Genomic DNA, 23,585 nt, shown 5'->3' with positions numbered 1-23,585 from the left:
ATTGCCATAGAAAAGTAAATGCGATTGGGAAACCTTTTTTCTTGGCCATGGCGTGACACTAATTTACTTCTTCTCACAAATTCCAAGGCAATTAGCTTTGAAGCCTCTCAGAAACTATTCTTGCTCAAGATGATAGCTAGCATGGCGAGCCAAAATATAAGCCGGTCCATGGGGTGACAAATGATAAATATATCAAATGAGGTTACAGAGAGAGAGAGAGAACCCTAAAGGATGAAATTAAAGAGAATTATGTTACTATGGCCTATGTCTTTCAAGTGACACATTTTTGTTTTATTATTATGTAAAATATATACATAGTACATGCATTATATCCATATTTATTATTAATTTAATTTGAAATTCAGAAACATTATTGGTAAGATATTGATAGAAGTTCAACATTTATTTATCTTTTTTTTTTTTTTTTGTTAAATTTAGTTTGACTTAAGGACCCACTCCAGTAAAATCATGTTTTTGGTGCTACTAATATGTTTTTGTGGTGTTTTTCTGATAATGGAGGACATACAAAGATAATGAATTTAAAAATTCCATTTCTAAGTGAGTCTTTATTGAAATCATTGTGAATCAGGAGCAGACACATTGGAAAAAGATTGTAGCAGTGACCTACTACGGCAAGCCACAAGCTCCCTGCTCTGCTCCATTCTGATGGGAAAACATACATTGATTCCCTGTGTAGGTAGTTTTCAAACAGTGTATTAAACACTGAGCTAACAAAGCATTTCCTTTTTTTTTTGTTGCACAAATTTACTCTCCTTTGGTTGTCTCTGAGGATTTCTTGCAGCTGTTTAGGTGTTTTTATGTCATGATCTTACAAGCAATGTGTTCATGCTGTTCTCACTCCAAACAAAACGTGCTAAAAGCACAAATTGATTGTCTTTTCTTTATTTATAAGATGATATATTTAATAGAGAAAACAATTATTATGTAGATTACAGTTGTTTTAACTTGTAGTTTTTTTTGTTTCTCTAATTAAATTGTGTTTAAAAACACAACTCTTATTTAACTGTAGCCTTTTTTGACTTGTCTAATACATATGAGGAATATGCAGAATGTAGTTGTGCGAAATAAACTAATAAAAAGATGGAATGCTCTGCTGCAACCATCCTGATCACACATTAAGCAAACACACAATTAAAACATTTATTGCAGTAGCTGGATACCTGTAGAATAGTAACAAGGAGTAACTGTTTCAGTATCTGTAATGTCAAACACCCTCACAACTGACAAACATACTGCAATAAGCAAATCACTCCATCTTACTTTACTTTTTTATACTGTGACATAAATTTGAAAGTGCTTTACAAACTGAATGTTACTGTAATGCAACCAATGCAAGCCAGATCCAATTACCACCCAGCAAAAAGAAGGAAGAAAGAAAGAAAGAAAGAAAGAAAGACAGAAAGAAAGAAATACATAAAAATGTATAAGTTAACTCTAAAATCTATATCTTTTTAGCATGCTGTTCTGTTGTGTCTTTGCCTTCCATGCTTTGGGAAAAACCAACCTGATCAGACGATAGAAGGACGGATGATTTTTCATGGGCGACCCATTTTTTTTGCACATGCTTCATCGTTTCCAGAATCAGCAACTGAAGTTTTGCGCTTTAACACACATGTTAAATAGGTCTGTAATTTTGGCAAATAATGCATAAGGCATTTGATTATCTGACAATGTGGCCAAAAAAATGTTGAGGCCAAAAATGCTGTTGTCATTTGATTAAGCACAAATAAGTGTTCTAGAGAGACATTATGAAGGCACAGTGATTCAAATGTTTTCCTACTCTGCTTTGTTTAACGTGTGGAAAAAAAGGATAATCTGTGTGGAAATCATATGTATATACACACATCGATAGATTGCAGGTACTACTGAGAAATTGTACTCAGTGAACTCACAATATAGGAATAAAATCTATACAGTAGTAAGGTAATCGTTAGATAAAACATCTAGCCATTTACAAATATATTGCTTTTTAATTGTACCGAACACTTCCCAAATCAGTGTATGGAGAGCCTTCAAAGCTTTTAATTTTTAGAATGCACATATTGAGCACTGACATCCTTCATATAAAATACTTTTAAGGAGAAAACAAGATGCTTCTCCCGGATGGGTTCTTGAAGAAAACTCTTAAAGATTATGGACAAAGTTGACTAAATCATTTTTTAAATCAATTTGTGGTCGTTCAAATAAATAGTTACAACAAGTGAATGAATCCTTGTTCACCTGGAATCCAAAATTGGGATGACAAGCCTTTCTTTATAGTATCACCGGCCAAAGACTGTCTCATTTACTGTGGATACAACAGATACATGGTTGTGGTTAATAAGCCTTATTTACAAACACATAGACAATGAATAAACAAGTGACCACAAACAGTGTTAATAGATTTTTTTTTTTTTTTCCTCAGAAATGAATTTCTTCTTCTTTGATTGTGTTGATTAATATAGTTCTGGACAACTCAATAACAATTACACCACAAATATTTGTATATATTTGCCAGACCTTTTTTTTTTTTTTTAATGTTTTTGTAGGTCCTTCCTCCACATGTCTGACTCACACATGAAGTGGGCACAAAATGTCATTTCACACTGAAATCCAAGGAGGGTCACAGAAAAAAGAAAGTGTCCTATAGCCATAATAAGGTTCACTGTAAAGAGCACAGCAGAAGCGTTTACTTCGTGGTCTACACAGCCCATGCGGCCGTCACACTGCAGAAGCATCAACTTAATCTTGAAAAGATGAAACATGAAAGAAAACAACCGAACAGGAGTGGAGCTCAGGTGAGACGCTCTGCCTGTTAAACTGTGTCCAGATTCAAGAACCCTTCGCAGCCGCAAAAAAGCAAGGTCCCTTTTATAGCTGCTGGTCCTTCGGGCTGTCCGGGCAGGAGGCTGACTGGCAGGACTTCAAACTCACTAATGGAATATCAGATATGCCACTGCTGGTGAAGTGTCCCTCTCCACTTCCAAACTGCTTCCTTTCACCAAAAGGCTCCGACCGTCCGCTCTCATTTTTCCAGGTTCTGGACAGCGTGTGTCCATTGAGGAGTTTGTCCTTTGGACCCCACTCCCGCTGAGACCCAAAGCTGGAAACAGGAGATTTGGGCTGCTGGTATGTTCCTAATGTAGGAGGCATCCAACAGTTGTCTGAATGTCCCAGGATTAGGCACTCTTGTGTGCACATCTCTGTGGCTTCTACGAGGCCGCGTGGTCCCAATGGCCCATCTGAAAGAAAAAGACAAAAAAGGAAATATGGTTAGGAAATTAAGTGTTACTCGATATATAATTGGAGTTCATGTGCAACCAATATACAACAAGCAAAGAGCAAAACAACCAAAATGTTTGTTGTATTTACACCAAACCGTCAAATTCCTCTCCGATTATCTTTGATCTATTGTCAAAGCTTTACCAGGGGTCTTTTGATTAAGATTATTACTTAGCCAAAAAACAAATAAATAAACAAACAAACGAAAAAAAAAAAAAAAAAAAAACGGTGTGGTTTAGTAGGAAATAGTTTCCACCGAGCAGAAGTTGTTGTCACAAGAACATGTCCAACAAGTCCCACTCTAACTATAGTTTTTCTTTTGTAAAATATTTCCTAGTGATCTTTTAACAATAATTATGAATATTTTAGCCAAAATAAAAATAAAAACTTTGTCATTTTTAAGACAGAATTTATACACAGTGGCAGAAACAATACATTCAGGATTGTGGGCAGAACTATTTGCTCAGAGCAACTCACAAGCTTATAGACACAAGCTAACAATAATGGCACTAAATAATGGCGAGCAATGTTGAATCAATCCAGCTTTACAGTTTTGAGCCAGATTGATCCAGAATTCAAATTCGCTACAGCACAGATGTTGAATGCTCATGTTACGCACACCAAAGCACGAGTAGGTCAGGGTTTAGGCAGGGGAAGAAGAGATCTTGGCACATCCATTTCAGTAGCTGTGTCATTAGTCTGAGCATTTTCAAGCATCCAGTTTTCTGATCCACTCCAACACAATTTGAATTAGGAAATACTCAGAAACACAGTTTGAATGATTCATACAGTTTCTCTATTATAAGAAAAATGCTACAAAAACATGTTAAAAACACAAAAAGTCAAGTGAGTCTTAATAAAAATATAAAGATCACAATTTCATTGGAGTGGGTCTTCACTTCCAATATTATTTTAAAACAAATCCTAAATGAATATTTTTTATGGTTTGATTTGCTGTGTTTTCTCCCTGTTTCAAAAGTGCAGCACACATTGCAAGTTAGCAAAGGGACCAATAAAGAACACAAGACAAATGATTCTGAAAAAAAAAAAATAGTGTTGCTTAATCAAGGCTGTGATCTTTTTTAAATGGTAACCAAGGAACTGTTCAAGCATTTCACCTCCAAAAGGATTTAACATGCAAGCCATGTCGATGACATTAAGTTAGAGGTCAGTTTGGATGCCATTCATTCTTCAAATGTGATTCTGATGTACAAAGCAGCTTCAAGCTCCATCTGAAAAACTAGCAAGAGATAAGAAATAAACTGAACTGTCACTCATTTATCTTAAACCACGTAGAAATGCAATGTAAAACATTTAAATGATTTAGTTTATATGAACATATTCATTACTGAAATTCATTGTAGATCTGGATGTGTCTCCATTACTTTCAGCAAAAATCCAAACAAACAAACAAAACAAACAAATATATTAAACAATCTTTGTGCTTGTATTGTCAATCTCTCTAGGGTTTACCCCGCCTTAGCCCAACCGTAGATGGGACAGGCTCCAGCGACCGTGTGACCCCAAAAGGGACATAGCGGGTTAAAAAAATGGATTGATGGTATTACATCTTCTATTTCATTTGAGCCATGTGACTAAAACTGCAACGAGGAACACAAAACCTTTACAAATCTTATGCATGAAAAATATATGACTACTATCACAACTAAATATATAGCTACACGATGATTTCCATGGGCATGCTAACACACAAAATGTTTTTAGTACAATTCATAACCTGTTCATACAGTTTTTCTGAAGACTTTCACCGAATGCAAGATGAAAACAAACAAGGACATATTTTTAATTGTGTGACATACTTAGCTTTAGCTGGAATCTTTTTGATGACTCCTCAAGCTTAAAAGATGTATTAAGGCCAAATGCTTATGTTCTTTTTTTAGAGCACAACCTTATCTTTGGACTTTATCAGTTTTGTCCAAAAAAATATTTTACCAACCAAACAAAATGGTAGCTTGTTCTCCGTTCATGCACATGAGACAGAGTAAATTTGGACAAGACGATAAAAGGTAGGGAAGGAAATACAGTCCAGAAACACAAAAGTGACTGTTTCTCATAAATGAAAAAAAGCATGCTGCATGTTGCCTTTTTTTCTTTTTTGCCTTACAAGCAAAACTGCTTTATCCTGTTGTTTTTAATTTTCATTCTTCGTTCTTTTTTCTTCCTAGGTAATTTCCAACACTGAAGCTGCTGGACAAAATATTTATAGGTAAAAGAGTTTAAAAAGCCAGTTTAGGTTTTGTGGTGTTCTGCATTTTATTATAGCATAATATAAAATAATGTTCGTTCCTCTTCTTCTCTTCTCAGCAAATAAAGTCTAAATCATTGATTCTACAACATAAAACGGAATTTAAAGACTCTTTAAAAGACTTTTTTTTTTTTTTTGAATGGGTCAATGTTCAGAACAGAAAGTTTAAGGCCAAAGTGTATGCAATCTCAGCTCAAGCATAATGGACAATTCTGTTTAAGTGTAAAGTAATCCTTAAAAATTATGAAAGTTTTGATTGAAACTGAAGAGGAGTTTGTGAGGTTAAACTTCATCTCCATCACCCTCACTCATAGATGAACTAAATAAGGGTCTATAGTGAACTGCACAGCAGATAAAGAGGGTAAAGGGGACATTTCAATTTCTCTCATTAAAAAAAATATTAAAAACACAAAACTTATTGTCAAATGATGCATGAAGCCTCTGCCTATATATGTATGTATGCTGCATTTCATCCTTAAAAGTAAAAAAAATAAAAAAATAAAATAAATAAATATAGCTATATGTTCCTATTGTGTTGCATCAATTTGACATTTACATATCTGAACCTTCAACATGGGCTTAAGTGCTTCCTTTTTCGGCTTGATTCATGAATTATGAGACACATATAAAGCACAATGAGTAAAAGCAAAATGAACCAATTAGTTCTGCTTCCTTGGGTTTCAGTAATTGCTGAATTTAGCTCAAGATCTAATCTCAAAAAGGCGATCTCTACCTCTTTTTCCTTCAGGTTCAAGGTTAAGCAACAGGAGTAAGCAAAGGTCCTGGGCCATGGGGTAGAATAAAGATTTGGCTTTTGTCTAAATTGATATTTGACCCTTGAAAAAACATTTGAAATAGTGTTTCCTGCTCAAAATCGGAAATTTAATGTAGCACCTTTTTCTTGTATTGTTATTTCTCTCAAAGAGACAGATGCCTTTATTCTATTTAGTTAAAACATATGATTGTGCTTAAGTAAAGACTTTATGCAAAAATGCAGTCAAGTATTTGCATTGAAATGGTGCAGTCATTGGCTAGAGATTGGGCAATTGTTTGATCTAAGTATTGTAAAAGTTGAAAAGGATACATGAAATTATGAGTGTCCAATACAGTATTCCCTCACTATACCATGAGTCTCCTTTCGAGGCCTAGCTGGTTGCATGCGTTTTTTCCCTGCATTTTGATTGGCTGGAGACTTTATCAATCAATCTTCCCTGTGCCGTGTCTCCTGTACAGATAGGTGCAGCTCTTCAAATCTTCATAAATCTTCCATTGTGAGCAGATATTGGCCAACATTCTATAACTTTTCAATGTAGGTTTTATAGTTGAAGACTGAAACGAGAAAAAAAGTGAAAATACGAACGAGTTTCTGAAAAAATGTATAAAGTCCATAGTTACGGCTTCTACAACCTTAAAACATCTGGAATCCTACTTTGTACACCTATTGGATTCCACGAATTGCTTTTATTTTAAGAATAGAACACTTTTTATTTACTTGCAACTATGCCATATAGTGGAGTTGGTTATTAAAATAATAATAATAATACATTTTGTAGAACAAGCACCAATTTTAGCGTGGCTGTACCATAGAATCCCGTCTTTCGGAAAACAAGTTAACCACAAATTTCGGCTTTCTGACATTTTGAGTCTCCCCAACTCGTCATTTTTTGACAAGCTGACTGTTCCCCTTAAATCAGGGGTCCCTATTGTAAATATGTATATTATCTAATTTTTCTATTTGTAATGCTGCCGTAACCCTGAAAGTTCCCCACCGTGGGACGACTATCTTATCTTATCTTATCGACTGGTGCCTGTTCAATGGCCGCTTGGTAATGTGCCACAGACCCAAATCAGGGGCTCCCAGCCCTCAGGATGCAGAATGGTACCAGACCAGTACCAGGGCGCGGAGCTGAAAGGCACCCTTACCCTAACCCTGTTCCAGTTCCGCGTTCGTTAACGCATCCGGTATCACGTCCCTAGGGTTAGGGACCCATGATTTAATGGGAACAGCCAGCTTGTCAAAAAACGGCCAGCACGTCATAAAGCGATGAGTTAGGGACACTCAAAACGTCAAAAAGTGATGTGAAGGGGGCCTGAACCAAGTGTCCATATATGACAAGTTGGGTGTGAGAATGTGCAGGCATGAACATCCCATATCGTTGATACTGGGGCAAGTAGACAATATTTTTTTGACAATTGAGTGTACGAACACCATCTTTACAAATAGCCACCCTTTTTTACTTTTCTTGTGGCTAACTTGAATTTCTGAAAGAGGGGATCCTTACATCACAGTTTGTCTGAAATATCAACCTAAATGAGAACAGTCGATCAACACATATGAGTGAAAAAATATCCAAACCTTCTCCGATCTATACCATCATATATATTATATATATAGGCCACACAGCTGGCAACACAGAGCAGATGTAGCAGGAAAATCCTCAAGATCCCTTCACATGGACAAAGTGAGAAACAACAGACAGCCCCTCTGATCTTTCACAAGTGTGACACCACGACATTTACCTGGCATTTAAACCCAATTCCAAAAACATGAAATTCCCACTCAAGCCCAAATACTTTAAACACCGCTAAAGCACAGCACATTCCTTAAAGTCTTTTTTTACACACTGCAGATAAAATGAGTCCTGCTTTTAACTGTGAAATATGTGAGACTCTTTAATTGAAAGGACAAGGTTGGAGGTGGAATCTTCTGCAATTAGTCCTCATCCCTTTGGAATAGACTGTTTGACATTAAAAGAGAATGAGTCCACCACCCATTTATCAAGTACAGTCTGGAAACTCAAACTTCTGATTAGGCTGTGTGTTACTTTCCTCTGGTTTGCTGCAGTTTGTAAAAGAAGCGTTGCTCTGGCTTGACCTGCTTTATCTGTTACCATCTGCATAATGCATTTACATGTAAATAGATTTAATGTGGCTATTTTTACCACAGTCCTTCATTTTTCAATAAAGTATGTTAATCCAACACAACAGTCATCGGAAATTTTTGGTACACTCTGCTTTGATTTCCTCCTAACACTTTTGTTATCAAGGTAACTGGTTTCGTGGGTCATATTTTCAGGGGTAAACAGGGAACGGGCACGCTGTCTGTGGCGCGTGTTTTCAAATTTTGATGACATATTATTTTCATTTGCAGTTTCACGCTCAGCGCACATTCAAGCAGTCCAATAGAGTATCAGTCACTGGTGACAAGCGTGAGCTCCAAAAAAGCCTCAAGGAAATCAAGTGACATGCTGTTACTATGAAGAGCTGTGGACAGATGATAAGCACCAACACACCATGATACTACAGCTGTAGATAAGATGCTGCTGGGCATGTCCTCTATTGTACTTCTGCTTGACAAACAAACTTATAAATCTTGACTAGATCTCCTCTGGGTTGGAGACTATCAAAGGAAAAAGGAAAAACCTTTTGTGACGGGTGAAGGAAATTTTAGTGGAATCAGACCTGGAAATAAGTGAAAACAACCACCAGGAAGCTGTGAAGGTTTTCAGCCCTCCTTTTGCGAGTGACAGCGCCCATAACTGTTTATGCATCCACGCTATTTCCTCAAACTTTAGGAATCCATTCGTGGTTTGAGTTTCCACTGTTACTAGGATACCAAAGCCAAAAAAGAAAAAAAAAAAATCATAGAATGTATCTTTAAAGTAAGTGTACTGTTGTAAAATAAGAAATCAACACGTTTTGTTATCACATGGATATTCAGCTGATGTTGCAAAGCAACAGTTTTTGAGTTTATACATATAAGAATGTCCTTCCTTCATTCATGAGAAACAGTTTTCCTTTTTTTTTTTTGTTGTTGTTTTTTTGTGCATAGCCTCTTGCTAATAGATACTAGATTAAAAGCCAAGTTGCCTTATGCACACATACACGCAAAGTACACACAAGCAAATAGCCGGTGGCTGGTGTTTTGGTGCAGAAGCCCTGAGTGCTTTAAATAACACCGAGGCACAGGTGTAGAGCAATGCAAAGGATTTAGAACTGTGTCAGATGGTGCTGACTTTTGCTTACAGCACTGTGCAAATGTTGCAGATGTCCACAAAGACAGATACCTTAAAGACAAAGAAACCATTACATTGCCTACTGATGCGGTGTCATCAGGACACGCTGGAGGCAGGTCGGTTTAATTCTGCAGCATCCGTGGAATGAATGCCAGCCATGAGAAATAGCTGTTTAACGATGGGCACTTTGACCAAGGAACACTTACAGGCTTTTCTTTCTGTCCTCCTACTCAGCATCAACAGACCACAGAGGTTACAGAGCAGGAGAGAGTCCTGCTCATTTGTGGCCACAGGTTCATTGCAACTGCAAGGGAGTTTTGCTTGTTTTTGTCTTCTAGCTATCGCTAATAAGATAACGTTTGGCTAATTAATTGGACACACAGTCAGCACTGACGTGCCAGTACCACACCAACAGCAGCCGTCAGAACTGCAAGAGGGAATTGCTGGAGAGGGGGTGTGAGACTGACTCAATGTAGAGGATTTTGTGTCCATAGGGCTTGTTTATTTATCCATGCTGTTTAGCATGCCCAGATGTTGTTATTTGGGGATGAATGAGGCTTTGTTTTGGCCCAACATGGAGGCTTAAAGCTTCACACGGATGTCTCCAGCTGCTTCTCAAACGCCCCACAGAAACGTGTGGGATATTAATTCTATATGCCACGGCCTGCTGCAGGTATTCTATTTGACCCTTTCATCATCTGCCGCAAAACATACAAAAATATATACCACCAATCCATTACTGTTTACAAAATAACAGAATGATGTGCATAACCTACCTGCACGTTAAGACCTGCTGCACACTGGCAGCAAAAACATTGCAAACGGCTTAGATAAATGCATGAGTGTCATGGTGGTTGGTGCCCAAAAAGGCATGGATTTACAGCTTTGTACTGCTTTATGGAATATATGAAAATAGACCCTGTGACCTGCACCAAAGGCTATCTAGGTTTTGGACAGATATACTAGTGAGCAAAGTAGGAGCGAGGAACATGCTGGATGCATTCTCCTGAGAATAGCAGTCGTGTTGATGGATCCCTCCCAACGTTCCCTTTGAGGCCAGGAAGCAGCTTCTTACGAGAGGAGATGAAGGGCACAAGAGAGTCAAAATAGAAAATGAATGCAAAGAAAAGAGTGGCCAGAAAGAGAAAAAAAAAGAAGAGCAAGGAAGATGAAGAAAAGGGAAATGAAGGTGAGGAGAAGTAAGAGGAAAAATAACGCTTGTCAAAAGACAGGAATGTCATTTGCATAACTTCTGCAATCGCTGACGAGTATTATTGGCTTAGACCCCACTTGGAACTATTTTAAGACCAATTTGTAATTTAAATGATCAACTAAAGGTGCTTTCTTTCATATCATCCCCTTCAAAACATTTTCATGTTAGAAAAAAGTATATTATATGAAAAAGCTACACTTGGATGTTAACATGTGTTTTTTTACATAATAAAAAGTAGTTATAGAAGTAGGTTACATCTGTATGGAACATTCTTCTTAATATCTATATGTTATTAGTGAATATTTTCTTATGAACATTTTTATTCTAACATTTGCCCTAAATATTATTTATTTATTTAATGGAGTAAAGGTCGATAACTGTCAAAATACTCAGGGTTTTATCAGATTTTTTTTTTTTAAATCATAGATTTTTTATTTTGTTAAAGTACAAAAACTACAGATTTTGCAAATAAATTCTCATAGACAGAAAATAGAACACATTTTGTAAAATGTAGCAGCTCCATGTTTACACATGGATGTGATCTTTTTGCCTAATAGAAATCCCTGCTTTGATAGTCTATCACAAAAGGAACAGAATAACTGATTTCAGACTTGGAGGCACAGGAAGAAAGGTTAGGAAAAAGTAAATCTAATTTAGTTTAAAAAAAAAAACATGTTTCACCCCTACCATGGTGACTTACAAAACAATCTCACTTTTTGCCTGTCTAAATTATTGCTACCAGCCACTATATTTTCAGTCTTTTTGGCCCTAGTAGGATGGAAGTTGGCTGATTTCTTCACTGCTGAAACAAAGGATATCACCATGAATTCCAGCTACACTCCAAGAAATTTTTAGCTGTGTTCTTTGGGATTATCTCACAGATACAGCTGCCTGAAGTGAGTTAAACCAAACAATAACCTCTATTGGACCTTTTTTCACTTTGACCTTTTGGTTTAAAAAAGAGCTCAGAAAGAATTGCCTTTAGGAGCTTTTACTAAAAAATTACATAAAATGACAATTTTTAGAATAATGTTTAAAAAAATGAGAATCTGAGTTCAGCATCAACTATTATAATTGATTTACTTCCATTTAATGTCCTAAAATGAACTTTAGCAAACATATTAATAATTTTTATGCCGTTACATAGTAAACTTTTCCATTCATACTGAAAGTTCCCTGCGACTTCCATTTGTAAAGGTCAATAAGAGAAATAAAAGTGTATTTGTAAGCACAATAATGGTGCCATCTTTGGAAAAAGCAGGCCTGTTATAAACGTCCATACATGTTAGCAGAAACCTGTTTACAGAAACAAGCTACTCTGTGGTACACTGCTGTGTACCTAAACACAGTGAGCTGGCACTCAGGATCAGAGATCTTGTGGTTTAAATTTGAGCCAATTTCAGCCACAATTTGTTTTGCTTATTGACTAAGAAAAAAAATGTACTGCTAAATGGCTCTCGATCTTAAACCAAAAAAGTAAAACCATGTCTGTGGAGTTAAAGGGCAATTTGAAGGAGTTCTAATTCTTGTTATTCTTGTTAAAATATTAAAAGGCAACTTTTTTGTACAAAATTTAGAAATCCTGTTTGAGTCTTAGTGTTCCATTTATTATTCAAGGGAAACATTTGTGCATATTAGACACAAAGTGAACTAAGAGTCATCTGAACTGAGAACTGCTGCACATGAGGATCACGTTTGTTTAGTGATGGAAAAGCTTTCTGCAGCAGAGAACAACAGAGGAAAAGTTTGTATGGCCTTACAACCTCCAAGAGAGTCATTTCCACATGACGCTGACATGTTCAAGCAACAACAAAAACGTAATCTGGGAGTCAGGATTTACACTGAAATTTAACAAGCTGTTTTTTACTCACATATGAAATTTGAACACAGACTTTGACAGACATCTTTGAACGCTATTATCCCACAAACGTGACATTCAGGCTTTTTGTTTGACATCTGAAGAACCTGCCCCCATCCTTCATCCAGTCTTTCGTTCTCTTTTTATCAAATAACTTCAGGTTTTAGTGAAGTGTCTAAAAATATCATGGGCTGTGAGAAATGTTTAAAAAGTGACTTCAAAGAGCCAATCTGATAAAAACGTTTTTTTTTTTTTTTACTTTTTTTGGTTACATTTTATCATGATAGAGAACATAATGAAGCTTAGGCTTATTTTTTTTAAGTATTTCTTCATTTAAATCATTGTGAATCAGGTAAAAAATAATGCAGTTGGAAGTAGTGTTTAAAGTGAGGAAGAATTTTTGTTTACATTAAACAAAAGATTTTCTTTTTTTTTTGCTGCTTTTTGTTTTTAATAATAGTAAGACTGCATGTTCTCCCTTTTAAATATCAGAATGTAAACACATTATTCAAAACATATCCATGCAATTATTCATACGACAAAGCCGTGTTTATTACTGGTTTTTATGATGGGGAGTAATTTCCTTCACTTTGTTTTGTTATGAAAAACAAAATTAAATTGATTTTCAGGGACATTTTGAAATGCTTTTTGATGCAGCTCAGCTCAGCTGTTCGGCCCTCATTACTACAAGGCCCAGGTGAAATGATTCCATCTCCATTTGTAATTTTCAACTACATTAAAGGCAGCAGCTGACCTCGTAATTTGATTTCTGACCTACATCAGCCAGCTTGCCATTTCACTGCACTATTGGAGTTAAAAGTAGAATACATTTATTTATGATTTTTTTTCCTACACAGAAAGAATCCAGCTGGGATTCAAACCATGGTTATCTTGGTGTGAGACGAGGGTGCAACCACCACACCACATCCATATTTTTTAATATTAGATAGCAATAGTAATGATAATAACACCAGATATGACAAACAGATGACCAGATATCCAATAATTGCTTTGCATGCTGACCTTTGGTGTTAAATTTAAAAATAGAATCTCCAAAGTAATGAACAGTATACATCTTGATGGGAATTTATGATGACTATAAGTGACATTAAAACAAATTGTTACATGAAACCACAATCCACATCGATTGTCATTTATCGACCTTTCCATCCATCTTTAAATTTCAATCTGCCTTCAGGGTTTACTATTATTTGAAGTTAGAATTTGAATTATCCATGTCTACAAGATGATGTGTTATCTTTACACGGATCCGAACTCCTCCATCACCACAGATGATGAGAATGTCAGGTTGGCCTCAAACTGGCTAAAAGATGGAATCTCCCTGGCAAGTTGTGGACCATCACTTCTTCCCGTTGGGTCACATCCAACAAAACAATCCTACTAGAAGGCATTGAAATGGTGTCCCACCAGATGTTCACGAAGACTTAACTGGCTGATGTCAAAAGACAATCCACCAGAGGTACAGTATCTTATTTAGCTGTGTATTTCACTGAAACTTTTACTTTTGTTCCTTACTCAGAATTTACTACAATGGATGATAGAGGATCCACTGTTTTTTTTTTTTAATCAGATATATTTTCCTACAATGGTTAGATAAAGAACAGTATATGTTGAGGCTCAAAAATGACAAAATTAGTCTTTAGGCAAATACATGCATGCAAACGCCTCCGATCAATTGTGTGTAATAAGAATAAACAGTGAAAGTAACACATTTGGTAATAAATGCGTGTGTTTGATGACTGTTTTGATTATTTTACTCATCATGTAAATCAGCACCTCAGCCTAGAACTCTGCGTATCCATTCATTTGTACTTTAATACTCATACTTTACTGTATTTACACATGGCATTTACACTGCACTTTTCATCAAAACTTTCAAAAAACCTTGTCTGTTTCTTTTGAATCACTGTTAGTCTTTAATTCATCAAGTAATGATGCAAACGTTTGTGGAAAACTAGTATCCATAGCAATGATGCATGCACAAAGTTTAATTCAAACTTTTTTTTTCTTTTTCTGGCAGCTGTTGTGTGGTGAAATCATTTGCAGAATCATAACAGCTCACTTGTTAAGGAGGCCAGCTGTTGTCAGAACAGTTCTGTAAAGGAGAAACAGCATCGGCAGAGCGCTCCAAAACTAACTTTAAACATGCTGCAGGTTTAGTGATGGTGACGCAGGAAAAGTGGGTAAAACTTGTTGTTAGAACTCTTATAGATTTGAACAAGTTCAATTGGGTGTTCTCTAAGAACAAACTACTCTGAAAACTAAGAATAAAATCTTGCAATATTAGAGATATTGATTCAAATGTATTTTGAAAGTAAAATAAGCATAAGGAACGATTATGCTCTTTAAGGCAATTTAGGACACAATCTAACATATGATAAAGGCATAATTTGCTTGTTTTTTTTTAATAATTAGTCTAAGGAAAGGAGAGCACTTTAATCTCTAGTTCAGGCATCTGCAACCTTTTGAGCCATTTGGTCCAATTTCTTAGTGACAAAAACCCAACAGGAGCCTCAAAGTCACTGTTTAAAAAATATATATATTATTTATGCTTTTGTGACCATTAAGGTATTCATTTATAAATGTATGGTAACACCAAATGTACTTAAAAAATGTACAAAAACTTAGTTATTATAATTTTCTTTGTATTTTAATTTTGTATTTTGATTTTCTTGAATTAAAAATGAGAAAAAACCAAATCCAACAGTGGCATTTTCATCCTTTTCGTCTTTTACCACTGAAAACAAACATGAAAACATCATATTTTAAATAAATCTATATGTTCTTTAGGCTTATTCTGATAATAAACCATTCTTACCATTTTTTTCTGAGTTATGTGGCATGTTAAAATTCAAAAAATAAATGAGAAAGCATATTTAACTAAATAAATCAACTACAAACCCTTTTATTTAATTGAATAGTTAGCATTTGTCTTCATAGCCAAAGAGCCAAATTGGAAAAATGAAGCATGTGTCTCCAGAGCCTCAGGTTGCAGACCCTTGGTCTAGAGGAGTTCTAACTAAATTTAATTAGAAAAGAAAAAAAATGGATGTTTCTGGATTGTAGCAAAACTTGTATTTTTTATTGAGATGAATATGCTTTATAATTGTTTATATAGCACTAAAAAATTAAGACTAGTATTTTGGTTATTTGTCTAATCTACATTTCATCTTTTTGTTTTTTTCCTGGTTCATGGAGTCCGGACAAATTCCTTCCTGCTAAAATATCCTGATGTGTCAGAATGTAAAAGTTCTTCACACTTCAAATTGGAAGTGACAGAAAAAGTTAACACCTCCTCTTCAGCTCTCAAAACCGTCTGCCTTAACTGCAGTGGTGCTGAGGTGTTAGGAAAATTGGCAGGGATGTATTTCAAGTCACATGAGGAATACTGAATTGAAGTCAGTGTAGAACACTTTGAAGCATGTAAGGTCCGCATGTCAGTTTTTACAACGTTAAAAATGTAGGCATTGATAATAGTTTATTTAAATATAAGGGCCACTTTTCCTTTTTTTTTTTTTTGGCAGGTCATTACAAGAAATAATATAGAAAACACGTAAACCACTTCCTCTTTTCCATTTTTTAAGGACAAAGAAAGTAGAAATTAATAAAGAAATCAACACCTTAAAGCTAACCTGGACTGTGAGTAGCAACATATGCATAAATCTGCCCCATGAAGGGGTGGGTGCACAGGGAGGAAGTGGAGGTTGGGGTCTGGCAGAGACCCCTGTTGAGTGCAGGTGGCTGATAACTTCTGTCAGCCAAGTAATTAAGTGTCCGTCACATCTTTGCAGGAAGGCAGTGTTACCCACAAGCCCTTTCCAGAGTCCATCTGTGAGATGGACCAAAACTAGAAAATTAGGTAAATCCATTGATGTCACCAACAAAATCTGTCCCACAAATCAGATTTTTTTTATTTCTCAGTTTTGGATTTCATAGACAGAAATAAATAGTAAAAATGGGAACATTTAGTAAATTTTGTTAAAATTGGTCATGTTTTCCTACAGTAAATTATAGAATTGTGTTTAAAAAAATTGACAGATTTTAAAGGAAACAGAGCAGAAGGAAAAGATACTGGATGTCTATCAGCTCAGATGCTTAAAGCTGTGGAAAGTCTATTTAATATTTTCATTTATTTATTATTATATACCAATGCAATTTATAGAAATAGTTTTTACTTTAACTACTTTGAGAACAAGTTGAACTTTAGTGGTCTCTACCTGCTAGGAAGAACAATATTTCTTTGATGTTTTTGTATGTGGTCACACTATTCTAATGTTGGAACATGTGTGAAAGTAATTTGTTGTTTTTGAAGATGGCAGCAATTAATCTCTTAAATGACCTGGCTAGATTAAATCAGAAGAAAGGGAAGATGGTAAGAAAATAAATGCCAGCATTAGGGAAGAAATTACAAGATGACCTTACTGCACAGTGATTTATGGATTCCCTAGTCAAGCAATTACAGCAGGTGATACCTTTGAAATTTCAAATCATGGAAATTAAATTTGCTCCTTTGCAAACTGTGCACTTGTCAAGGACGTTTAAACTGTTACCTACACGGCGAGGCTTCCCCTGCAGCCACATCCTTCTTTCTTTAGCAAACAGGTTTCAGAGCAACAGAGCACGAGGGGATGAGAAAGCAAAACAATGCATAAACATGAAAAGCAGACAAGCTTTTAATATAGAAGGGGGGACTGATCTGACTGATCTGAAAAAATAAAGTTTAGAAAGCAGTGAGTATTATCAGGGTAGATGTTGGGATGATGTTTTCCTTCCCCACTCACTTCACCTGTTTGCTGTTTAATGTTGTGGGTAATTAGATGTATCTGCATGACAGGACAACTTTCAAGCACCCCCTACTGTTTTCTTATTAAACCAACCAACTCGCATGACCTCTGGTGACCTTAAAGGATCCTGCACAGTAATGCAGAGTGGATTTCCAAAATGCATACTCATCTTTTGAGGCTTTGGGATGACATTTAGATGTGCTATAAAAAAATAAAAAATAACAGTCCTCTCCGTTTGATGACCAAAGCTGGTTTTAAATTTGTGTAACAGAAGCCCTCACACCAAACCAGAGTACCATTAAACTTTACACTGCCATTTTTCGTTAACTTGTTTTGATAAGTGTTACAAAATAAATCCAGTCGAAAAAACAAAAAGAAGAATCTCACCAATCTTAGGGATTTGTTTTTCCGTATTCATCCTATGAGGATGCTATAAGAGAATACTTGGGAGGAGATGTCTTACATAAATGCTAAGCACTGAGGTACTTAAAGGCCGTACATCTGTGCACGCCATCATGATTCTCCCCTGCCGTTCCTGTTGTAATAGCTCTTTCCGTATGCATCTGCAGAACATGACACATGAGGATGAAAGCAGGGCTGCACACCACTCAGGTGCATTTGGAGGACATGTGTCACCTGCACCATGTGCCACAAAAACACAAAGTGACAGGTAAAATAGGGGGATTGTTCCTTTTTTATATGGAATTGGTTACATGAACTTTTGCATTAAAAGATTTTTAGATATATTACATAGTTATACTTCAAAAATGAAGATAACTGCCCTTTTTCTTTTTATAATTTGAGAACTAATTTTCTTTGACTCTATTTGATGCTAATAAGTAATAGTTTTCCTTGAAGTAATGCTATGTTAAAAACATTTAATGGTTGATTGCAAGTTTCAGACAGTTTTCGTGCTTCATGTGCCTTTATGTTGTCCTTGTGCAACATAAATGGTTTTGCTCCAAAGACATGATGCCCCCTACATCCTGAAAAATATAATAGGAAAGCTGCTCATGGAACAATGTAAGTAACCAATCCATTTGACGGTCTGGGACATTAAAGGAACAGCTTTCTCTGTTCCCCTCTCAATGTCAAAAAATCAGCAGGCACTTGATGAGGTCAAAGCCTCCTGCCACTGTGAGAGGGTGACCATGTTGATTTGAGCATCGTGTCATAACATGGAGCTATAAAACCAAATGTTTTGTGAGATGCCAAAAACTGCTCCATGACGTAAATGACCAGCACATAATGAAAACAAGAAAAACATTCAAATAAACATGCAGCGTCATTGTTTTGGGTGTCCACAGCTGTTACATTTTTTGTCCTGAGACATACTGAAAATGTAGATAGAATTTACTCACAAAGGAGAGGATGTAAAATGGAAAGACATATATGTGGCAGAAATGGTGCCAGCGGCTTCATCATTTCATTTCTTTTTAGCCCATCTATAAATGGCATGCATTTTAATCCTTTTAATTATGGATCCTCGCTACAATTACCTCAAATTAAATTACTTTGCAAACCTCAGAAGGATACATAGCTAACTGAAAAGAATGGGATCCGTCTGTTAGGGATTTCATCTCAGTTTCTCTGTGACATGCTAAGCTATCACCCCCACCTCTTAAATCCAAGACTATATTGAACTGAATATTGAAAATACCTAAAGGCTCATACGGCACCGATTCTAGAACTCTATCAGCCCTCAAACTCATCCAAATCCCCCCTTTCCCAGTGCTCCTCCATTCATGGGGGCTATAGAGATTACAGAGAGGAACCCTGCCTGGCAGGCATGCCACACTTAAATAATCTCTGGGTGAAATCCCAGTGTTAATGTGGGGTTTCTGGATCATGGCACTGCAGTGTTTTGCGGCACTGTGGTTGCAGATGACGGCACGTACCAGGAGGCAGAGGATGTATAAAGAGAGGGGAAGACAATTAGAATGAAAGGAAGAAAGATGAAGAAGAGTGATGAGAAGAGAGAGAGAGAGAAGGGGGGAAATGGAGAGCCGGAGCTGAGGGATGAAAGAGAGGGAAAAATACAATGTGGTGTGTAGCAGTGGAGCAAGATGAGGCGGAAGAGACAGAGAGGGAATAAGGAGGGGGAGAGAGATAGGGCTGTGGAGGCGAGATAGTCCCCTGAGTAGGACACAAGAAGCTTGCCAAGGTCTAAATGACATTACTCTGCATGTTATATACTTCATGGCCTTGGATGGATGTCCCATGTGCCAAGAGAGGCATAAAATCCCGACTGCTATTCTTACCCTTCTCCACAACTGACCCATAAAAACACTCATCTCACACTTGAAGTGTGGCATCAAACCAAGTATGCTCAACACAGCAATGAATTAATTACTTGATGTTTCAATTGCAGCTCTATAATTGCTTTAGTCCAAAGGATAACCAAGAAAGTGAGAAGATAAAATATGCCAGTGACGATGACAGCATAATGACAGGATTAGTGTAGGTCTTAAAGACTTTATCTTTCACAGATACACATGAAAAAAAAAAAAAGGAAATGGAGAGGCAGACTGAAAGATAGGGATGACAGTGAGGAATCTCTTTGAAGGAATGCTCCTTTTTTTAACTAGCGAATAACTGCTGATGCAGGGGCGCTTATTTCTTTTATAAAAAAAAAAATGCACGCACGGCACTGAATCCTGCACATTAATATGAGGATGAAAAGAACAACCCACAAACCCCTTAAGCTCTGTGTTCTACCATCATCAAAAATTTGCAGGCAACCTTGTCAGAACATCATTTGGCCTTGATTCTTCGCTCCTTTGCTTCTCTGCTGAAACGAACTTCCCACTCTGAGGGATGAGGCGAGACAACCAATTTTGTTCATCGAGAGCAAAAACTTATTCATATAAAAAAAAAAAAAAGCTGCTCACGATAGAGATATCCTCCTAATTCACTCACTTACTGGAGTTGCAAATGTCTAAAAACTGTAGCTAAGAGATTCCCTCTTGTAGACTTGTAACAATTAATTGATGAATAAATATATTTTGCTACAATCTAATCAGATCAATCTATTGATTGATTTTGATGCAGAAAATAACAGGGGACAGAATTGTATGGAGCTAAAATGTGAATGGATTTGACATTAATTGTTGATTACTTGTCTGTACGTATACATACGTATATACACATTATTGTTAATTTACTCTTGATTATTTTCACCTGCACTGTTCAATACCGCATATTTATTTCTGAGTCACGCTGGTTGAATTTTTGGCTAAAGATTTCCTGGATCAATTTAAGGTCAATGAATGAACCAATATCAACTCTAAATTGTACCAGGAACCACAATATGAATCGAATCATTAAAAATCAATCGTTAGACCCCGACTTCTATGTTCGTTGCACATTTTGTATTAATTTTTTTCATTGTTCATAAAGCAATGTGTTTCAAAAACAAACTGAAGCAGCAGGGTTTTGTTGCACAAATGCTAAAACAATTGCATGCTATAAATCAAGTTACAGCAGTCAAGAGAAACACGAGTCACAACATGTCATGAAAGAAAAATAAATAATACTTTACATCTCACATTAAGTTGTGTTGGATTTGAGAACTTGACCGTCAAAGGAAAATAAATTACAAACTTAAACAGCCAACAATGGACTTTTTTGAACACTAAACATTGTGCTGCTGTTAAAAAGAAATAATAAAAAGGTGAAAAGGTTACCAATGAATGGTGTATTTGAGAAGGCAGGTGGGAAAGGAAAACTATCTGTAGCAGTTAATTAGGAAACATGGGGGAGGGCGTCAGGAGAACCCTGTCTAAATCCCCCCCCTTCATCTCGTGCCACCCACAACACGGGCTGTTAGATTAGTCTGCCGGTGTTACAGTACCAACCGATGAGGCTGTCAGTTCTCTACTGTGAGGATGAGACTAATGAAGAGGGGGGAGGGGGTGCATGTAAAACAGGATTATTAGCCTCCGACAACAACAAGGAAGATTCCTATTTTCCATTTATAAATACATGTGTCGTAACTTATACCATTAGAAGAAAGCACAACAAGTATACATTGTGTATGTAAATCTAAACAAACACAATTGAATGATTCATCGTTGTACTTATGGTTGCTTTATTTAAAAGAAATAATTGAATCAGCTGTTTGAGTGTCGTGCAACTTTTACATTGTTTAATTGGAATTGGTAAGTCAGATTCTATGACAATTTCAAAATGGGGTTTACATGAGGTGGAATCACAGGCGGAGCTACCGGGGGCACAGGGGGGCCAGTTGCCCCTCCAGCAAAAAAGCTTTGCACCCTCATTTGACCCCAAATTTGGGGGTCAAATTTAGTAACATTATTGACAAAGATAAATAAACCATCAATACAAGCGTCTTTAAGGATTGCAAGAATAACAAAAAAAAGTTGTTGTTTTTTTTTTTAAAATGAAATTTTGGCCCTGTATTCTGGGCCATTGGCACCCTGGCGTTATAGTCAAAATCCACGCTGTTTCCTTACCATGTCAAGAGACAATTCTTACTTTTGGAAAACTAATTAACAATAATTCATCATTAATACACATTTTTAATTAATTCATTTAAAATGGTCTTCCACTCTGCTGTTCTCATGTGACACCCTTCCAAAGTCTTCCCTCCCTTGACATAAAATGTCTTAGCACCTCCATTGGAGAAAGTTATTTTGCTATTTTCCTAAAAATAAAGAAATAAGATAATTAGAATTAAACCTAAAAACTACATGATATGATTGTTTTTTAAAAGATCTGCCAAGCCTGACATTTGGGTCAAATCAAAAAGTTCATCTGAATCCCTGACCAAAAAGCAGCCCCATTTCCACATCTCATGTCTTATCTGCAGAACAGGAACCAACTATTGAGCAGGGGTGCTGAATTGATTTCTAACCCTCCACAAATAAAAAATAAATAAATAAAATAATTGAGGGGGGCCCTCTCACTCATTTACATATCTCCCTTGCAAATTCACAGGCTTTCAGTTCTTTGGAGCAACAGTAATTATAAAGTTTATCTCATGTTTTGACATTACTCTTCTTAACATGTTTGCAAAAAAAAACTATTTTTTAAATAAAAAAGTCTATCTAGTAACATGCTAAAAACACAAAACCAGTAGAATTAAAGCCTCTCGGGAATAAAATAAAAAAAAGATATTTCATGACTTTTTGAATGTATGTGTTACTTGCTTCCCTTTTATTTTTATTAGGGGTTTTGGAGCCTTTCGGTTGGCAATTCTTTTTATTGGTTGTTTTACCGTTTCAGTGCCTGAACTACGGATGTAGTTTTAGCTTGACATTTGACATGGCTGACACACTAAAAACCAAATCAAAAAGTCACTTCTTTTCATCGCCCTCTCCACCTCCTTTGCTCAACCTAATTTTCTTTAAAAGCATACATCATCATGCTGAGAAACGACTCCACTTTTTTCAATAAAAGATAAAGACCATATTATTACCTTCCCATTAAAGACATCACATTTTGTTAAATGGAGTCCTATTTAAAACACTGCTTCAAGCTCTGAGCCAGATTCAATGAATCTCAGGTGCAATTTAATCAGCCTGCTCTCCCAGCTCTCTACAGCCCATTCATGATTTGAAAGAATAAAAAATTCACCATTTCTGATTATTCCAGGTACTAATTCAGTGTAGCTGAAGTACCCAAAGGGTGATCTTACATCTTACTATGTCTAAAGCAGTGGTCCCCAACCTTTTCCAGGCCACAGAGCGGTTTAATGTCAGACAATATTTTTATGGACCAACCTTTACGAGGCTCAAGTGGGCATTCAATTTTTTTTTTTTTTTTAAGTTTCCAGTTTCCCTTAACTTTTGAGGGTAAATGATTTTTTTTTTTTATCCTCTGTAAAATATCTGCAACTGGTTTAAATTCTATTCATACACTAGATTTTGTGTAGGAACCATTACAATGTGATAGGATTTACCCTTAAGCCCTAAGAATTTGTTGTCAACTCTAGTCTTGTCTGACATTTAAGGTGTAAAGGATTGATACAAAAAAACCTTCACCAAATCTGGTATTTTCTAAATATAATAATAATCATGAATCCAGTTTGAAGAACTCTATTAGCAGCAAAAAGTTATGGAAAACAGGTTTGGTGTGAGGGAACAAATGTTGCAATAAATCCACAAGTGAAGTAAAGACGCCT

The 23,585-nt window shown here is 36.2% G+C and overlaps 1 protein-coding gene across 1 annotated transcript in view; it reads right to left on the bottom strand.

Moving 5' to 3' along the window:
• Positions 1–1,147: 1,147 nt before the first annotated feature.
• Positions 1,148–23,585, bottom strand: part of LOC112160556 (protocadherin-9) — a gene marked incomplete at its 5' end in the record, with an annotated part of 205,925 nt that continues 183,487 nt past the window's right edge. The window contains 1 exon segment of the mRNA XM_024295175.2: positions 1,148–3,242. Within this exon segment, the coding sequence (XP_024150943.1) occupies positions 2,872–3,242 (371 nt within the window). The 3' untranslated portion in view covers positions 1,148–2,871.

Source organism: Oryzias melastigma, linkage group LG3 (genome assembly GCF_002922805.2).
Source record: "Oryzias melastigma strain HK-1 linkage group LG3, ASM292280v2, whole genome shotgun sequence".
In the NCBI taxonomy this organism is placed as follows: domain Eukaryota; kingdom Metazoa; phylum Chordata; class Actinopteri; order Beloniformes; family Adrianichthyidae; genus Oryzias; species Oryzias melastigma.
Note: the sequence above shows the minus strand (reverse complement) of the source record. Positions and strands in the feature narration are given on the sequence as shown.